General features: G+C 36.8%; 1 protein-coding gene across 1 annotated transcript in view; it reads left to right on the top strand.

The window, feature by feature from the left end:
• The window catches only part of atp6v1ba (ATPase, H+ transporting, lysosomal, V1 subunit B, member a), a 25310-nt gene that overhangs the window by 16774 nt on the left and 1575 nt on the right, over positions 1-6961 (top strand). Inside the window, exons 6-10 of the mRNA XM_008322563.3 lie at positions 703-804; positions 2639-2736; positions 2869-2992; positions 6389-6539; positions 6817-6833. Coding sequence (XP_008320785.3) covers positions 703-804; positions 2639-2736; positions 2869-2992; positions 6389-6539; positions 6817-6833 — 492 coding nt within the window. The remainder of the gene's footprint in view (positions 1-702; positions 805-2638; positions 2737-2868; positions 2993-6388; positions 6540-6816; positions 6834-6961) is intronic.

Here is a 6961-nt window from a genome sequence, read left to right as displayed (position 1 = left end):
AAAGAGAAAGAAGAAGAAGATTATGCATTTATTAGGAAAGTTGTCATGCGCTAGTTTCATCTTTGAATCAGGTCATGAACTCTTGGTAAATTCAGAGCCTGAGTCACTTTAGGGTGTGGCGTTTGCTCAAAGTTTTCATTTGGTGGCGGCAATGTTATTTTTAGCCAAGAAAAGATTAAAGATAAAATGACAGGCTTTATAAAATACTGCGTTTTTTTTAAATTAATTTGTTATTCTATGAAAAAAACCCAAACCGACAGTGACTAAATAATCTAGGCAATAGCGACTTGAAAAATCATTCTTTTGAAATTAGTATTTTTTTTCTTCCTGTGATTTGAGTTTCATTATTATAGACCTTATTGTGGTTTGAAAAAAAAAAAAAAACCAATGCCAAGTTAGTGTTAATAAAGACTTGCGTATAGATCATTCATAATCATTTAAAAATTGTAATCCTCTTACCATGTTAAAATCCTTCACTTTATTTGCTTTTAAATCATACATTTTGCAGGCAAAACCACACTTTGTTTGCCAGTGTTTCCAAGGGTTGTGAGAAGCTCAAGGACTAGAAACACACACCATAACTTCTTCATCGCCAAACTTTGCTTGACTTTCGACTTCTACACCCACTTCCTATTTGCTGACATTTTAATACTGCTGTAAAAGCTAGTTTTTTTTTTTTTACAAATGCTTCTTTCTTCGCAGATTGCGGCTCAGATTTGTCGGCAGGCAGGTCTGGTGCAGAAGTCCAAGGATGTAATGGACTACAGCGCGGACAACTTTGCTATTGTCTTCGCAGCTATGGGGGTAGGCAGGCCGCATTCAGCACACACTTATTTAAACATTTATTTTCTGTCCATCTGTGTCTCTAATCCCCTTTTAACTCTGGCGTGGCACCCTGCCCCTTCTTTCTCAACCTGCTTTTGTATTCCATTCACTGTGTGATTTAACCTTTAAGTTCTTTTGTGATTTTTCTCCAGCTCTGAGCATATCCCCTGCCTGTGTAGGCAGCTTAACAATTCAACAGCTTCTTTGGACACTGTCACTCCTGCAGTATCAAGTTCTCTCCTTTTTTTTTTTTCCCAGCTGCTCCTCCTGTTTACTACTGCTGCTGCTGTTAAAACTAAAAATCTTGTGTATAATCCTTAGGAGTTATACACACATTATGAAGACTTATACTTTACAAGCATTGAACCGGCATGCTTGTACACTGTGCAGCAGTATTTCCGTTATAATATATTTACTAAAGTATATCTCACAATTTTTGTCGGCAATTTTCTTTTTTTTTTATTTACTTTTTGTTATTGACATTCAGCAACATTTAATGCATCGTCAGCATGATTGCCCTTTTTTAAATGAAATGAAAATATAAATATAAATATAAAATATATAACATATGCTGTATGCTATATGCTAGAGTTGACAAAGAATCTTTTTTTGTAGTTTACATCTGCAGGTAAACTCTCCGGCCTATATATTTCCACTGTGGTGTCCATCCACATGTTCAGTGTTGGGCTCTTGTGTGAAAGCCTTTTTCTTTTTGCCGTATGTGTTCCCTAACGATAAGTTTAATTCACTAAAAACATAACGATGGTTTGCATTTGTATTTGTTGGCAATTTTCAACCCAGGCTACATAGAGTCCATGCTTATTAAAGCTTTAATGTCAAAGATCCGACATTGTTTACCGTTATCGTGATGCAACGTTTCGGCTCTTCGGACAGACAGACAGAGTTACACACTGGCCTCCAGGCTTATTAAAATCTTATTTAAGTTTTGTAAAAAAACCTCCAAAGGTATGGACATGGAACATCACCTGAGCTAGTTATGACAATTAGGAAAACTGAATATCCCTGTACACATAAGACTAGAAAAGTAATTTAAATTGTAGTAAAACAAATACTAAATACTACTGTAAGTGTCAGCACTGTGGGACACCATGGAAGGAAATGTTCGCATATATATATTTATATATATATATATATGTTGAAATATATATATATATATATATATGTATTTATATATATATTTATATATATATATATGTGTTTATATATATATATATAAAATATGTAATGGACATCGATTACGTGTCTTTCAACATGTAACTGCTCATCACCCCGCTGTGAAGCAAGCTTTTTGCGTAATGGGCCTGTCATGCTTATACAAAGACATAACCTGCATTTATTTACCAGCCCATTCACACACCCACTTACATCTGGCCTTTGTTTTCAGTGTGAAAAGAACCAATCAGCATTCATTCCCAGGTCAAAGGGATTTATCAGCTTGAGCCCTGATCAGCGCTGACAGAAACATGACCCTCAGGTGGACACACTAATTTACATCCGTGTTCCTCCACTTTGCAACGATGCACATCTTGTGGGCATTACGGGCTTTTGGCGTCCACCTTTAACACGTGCACTCCAGCTTCAATTTGAACCTCTTTGTTTATACATGCACTCAAAAAAGGTCAAACCATGAACTCGCTGTAATAAAGACGTTAATTATCTGACCATATTGTATGAATTAAAGGAAGAAAAAAAAAAACAATTTAACCTTTTGGTGTCTATAGTATTCATGTGACTTTTGACGACGTATAACTGAACCTATTTTTTTTTTTTTTTTTTTTTTTTTGCCTTTTAGGTCAACATGGAAACTGCTCGGTTCTTTAAGTCAGACTTTGAGGAGAATGGCTCCATGGATAATGTGTGTCTTTTCCTAAACCTGGCTAACGACCCTACGTAAGTGTTTGTATTCGAAGTGTACGTTAAAAGTAATGTTACTGGCTACATGTTTCACGTACATGTTTCACGTACAGTATGTCTGAATGTGTGGAGGACTAATTGGCTGCCATTCTTTCTCTGACCAATCAGCATTGAGCGTATCATCACCCCACGCCTGGCACTGACCACAGCAGAGTACCTGGCCTATCAGTGTGAAAAGCACGTTCTGGTCATCCTGACTGACATGAGCTCTTACGCTGAGGCTCTTCGAGAGGTGAGATCGTAACCTGCCTTTATACATTTTTAAGTTTTTCATCGATCCCAGTTATAAGCTAAATAGTTCAGACAAATAACACAAATTAGGACTCTTAAGTATTTCATTTTTGGTCACTGTTTTGACAACTTTTAAATTGTTAAATATCAAGATTATAGACTCCAGTGCAAGAAGAAGCCCCGAATGTTCAATCATGTCTGATTGTGAATAGCCAAGAACGCACAATATACAGAAGTATAGATACACTTTTAGTTACTAAGACCAAACAGGTGAAAAAAAATAAAGAAAAAGAAAGAAATCAATGAATTGAGGTGTTTAGCTGGGAAATGATCCAATTTCAGAAAATGCTCTCAAAACTATTATCCATTTACTGCTAATAATTTTGTCTTTGTTCATCTATTCAAGTGCCAGGCAATACATTTAAATGCTCTTCCACTAGATGACAGCAGATGGCGATAATAACTAAAAAAAAAAAGCTATTCAACGCTGTTGAAGATCTTGGTTTGTGGCTTTCTTCAATTCCTGCGAGTACATCAATGTTGTGTTTAATTAAAGGGGCCCGTTTACACAAAATTGCAAAAGTTCAGCCATGTCGGAATCTACAGATGTATGAACCAGCTGGTGGGAGGAATTTGAAAACAAAATATTACCAGAATGGACAAAAAAGACTCATAGATTGGTATTTCCTTCCATTGGTTTTGTAAGTCTTCATTTTATCTTTCTGGCACCCTTAATTTTGTGTCAGATGGGGGAGGGGTATACAAAAAGTTTGGCTCCATTGCTAATGTAAAAAAAAAATATATAAATATATATGGACTTAATATATATATATATATTTATATATATATTTATATATAAATATATATATTTTTTTTTTTTTTTTTCTCCACCAAGAAGTCAATGGTGGCTATGTAAGACAAATGGACTGGAGCAGCAGAAATTAAAAAATATAACAAAAAAATATAACATATGCTGTATGCTATATGCTAGAGTTGACAGAGTCCAAATCTGGCCTGCATGGTGTTATGTATTTTGTCCACTTCTTCTTCTTGTTCTTCCAGCCTCCACCTTCACCAGAAGTCCACTGTTGTTTGTAAAAACTATATTTATATATATATAGTTATAAGAAGAATTCAATAATATGTCAGTTCTTCATTAATTTATAACGTAGTATGCACTTTGCACTCACTGACGGTTGTAGTATTGGGTGAAATCACCGCACCATGAGTTGTTAATAGGCAGTAACACGTCGTCGGGTACTTATTGGAGGATCCGGCTGTGAATCACATGAGGTTAACGATCCTTTTCACTCTTTACGAACCTGTTCTCTCGATTCTGTCCTGTATACAGATGTTAGCCCATTGCTGCTGATCTCAATTTAATACCCGTCAAAATCCGACTCTTTCGGGTCCCAAATGGCTCCTCAGATTATTTTTTTTATTTTATTTTTGTTTTACAAATAACATGTTTTCAGAGTTTGAAACATTGTTTTGACATATTTTATATGATTGTGTTCTCAGGTTTTTCTATTGTTGTGTTGACTGTATAGTAAATGAGGCAGCTACCTCAGTACACTCCAGAGGTTAAAATAAATAAATAAATAAAAAACTCTGCCTTGGATTCTTAAAGAAGCTATGATTTGAAATACACATTTTTTTTATTTAAAAGACAAATGATAAAATATCGGCATCGATATCGGTATCGGCGATACCAACCCGAATTTTACTCGGTATCGGATCGGGAAGGAAATTGGTGGCATCGAACATCACTATTGTTTACTGCTTTTGCTCCTGGAATTCCTCCAAACTGAATTGAAAATCACTACAGTTACTCTCATTGAACAAAGGAAATTAAATCACAAAACGGTGCGGTTTTCCAATCAAATTTAATAACATGCTGGAATTTAACACCATTTGCCGCGAACCACGGCATTGGAAGAAGCAAACCGTTCAATGTTTGTGTCTAGCTGGTGTCACAATAACACATCGGCGTAAAATTTCCTGTCACATTTGCAAGGTGATGGATTCACTTTTGTGCTCCTCGCTGAAAGGGAGGATAACGTGTCCTTCGTTTGTGTCGGAAATACCCTTATTTCATTATTGTCCTTCCATCTAAAAGGAATTTGCCCCGAACACCCCGTCACCTCCTGCCCCTCCACCTAACTGGCCTTCTTCGTTCTCATATGTGGGCTGAAGACCGTCAGCTCAGTCTTTTGTAATAAGCGTTGCCAGCACGATGTGGGTTTTAAATAGTGCATGTGCATTTCCTTTTTCGCATTTGCGTTCCGTAACCTTGGCACACGAACATAGCGCCAATACATGGCCAGGACTGGGAATTATTTCCGTGCTCGCGTAGAATGAGAAGGACATTAACATTTAACTTCTGCACCCATTCACGTCTGAAGGTTTAGTTTTTTTTTGCATTGAATCGATGGTTTTTGTGTGGCCCGTCCACCTTTACGTCCGGATATAAATGAGATACATTTTCTTTACTGCTTGCTCTAAATTGACATGACGTTTGGTCATTTTTTTGCGCGGTGCAAAAGCCCCATCTTCAACCGCTTGTGTTTCTCTTCTTAAAAATACTGGAGGTGTTAGGATCACTTGACTCCATAGCAGTAAATTAATGAAAACAGAAAACAATATTTGCATTACTGTGCATTATTCTTTATGAAAACAGAAAACAATATTTGCATTATTTGAGTGCATTACTTTTTTTTGTAAAACTAAAGTACTGTCGTTGCTCAAGGTGAGCCTCACGCTTGATTTTTTTAAGTTTAGTTTTAGTTTCATTTTTATAATCATAAAGACATAGCAGAATAAGGCAGAGGTCACTGTGAATGATTCCGCAGTGCATCACTGTCAGCATCTTTTTTTTTTTTTTGTGGCAGTCTTTGCATACTCAAGTGCATCTCATGGACGTGAGCTTTGTGTCTATTATAAATAGAAGCTGAGATCTGCCTCACTTAACTTTTTTTTTTTTTTTTTAAGTAAAAGCACTGTTATAAATATTTGCGGGGAAAAAAACCGACACAGAGAAGCTCATACGCCTCTTGTTTACTCTGTGTATTCAGAACACACGCTTGGTTTCGAACAATACACATATTGTAATACAGGTCTCTTTGTGTCTTGTTTTTTTTTTTTAGAAAATGACTATGATTATGCAAAGATAAATAAATAAAAAAAAAGGTTATTAAATCAGCTTCACAGATGCAATCTGCTTGACATGTCCAAATTGACTTCAGTCAGGTGTCAGTTTATACAACTAGCTAGATGTTTAACTATCTGCCAAAATCTTACAATGGGCCTCAGAATTTTTAAATGTGAAGATTTGTTATCGTCGCGTCGTCGTTGATTAATGTCCTAATGTCCTAATGTCGTAATGTCTCGTCTTAAGGTCTCGGCTGCGCGAGAGGAGGTGCCCGGCCGTCGAGGTTTTCCTGGCTACATGTACACTGACCTGGCTACCATCTATGAACGTGCTGGTCGTGTGGAAGGCAGGAACGGCTCCATCACTCAGATCCCCATCCTCACTATGCCCAACGATGGTAAGAACATTAGTATTAGATATAACTGTGTTGATATGAAATACAGGAGGTCTCTCATTTACGACGTCTTTCGACCTGTAGCGTCTCATGGTTACGTCGCCATCGCCCCATAAATTGTCCCAACTTTTCGTGCTGGTATTAGTCGGCGAGTCAGCTTTGTTTACATGGTTGTAGTATTAGCTTGCTTTTATTTGTGTTGTCGTCGTTTTGGGAGCTTTTTTTGATTCTTTGTGCCTCTAGGCTTAAGTTAGATTCTTCCGATGTTTTTATGTCCAAGATTATGATGATACCATTGTAAGGTGGATGACAAAAGTACTGCAATATGCGAGTTCCAACTTACGGCAACAATCAAGTCACGTCACACCGTGGAAATGGAATTCCGAGTCCTAAATATAGGCAGGTGTTTATTACTGAAATACTCT

Source organism: Cynoglossus semilaevis, chromosome 12, assembly GCF_000523025.1.
Source record: "Cynoglossus semilaevis isolate Cse_v1.0 chromosome 12, Cse_v1.0, whole genome shotgun sequence".
NCBI classification, from domain to species: domain Eukaryota; kingdom Metazoa; phylum Chordata; class Actinopteri; order Pleuronectiformes; family Cynoglossidae; genus Cynoglossus; species Cynoglossus semilaevis.
Note: the sequence above shows the minus strand (reverse complement) of the source record. Positions and strands in the feature narration are given on the sequence as shown.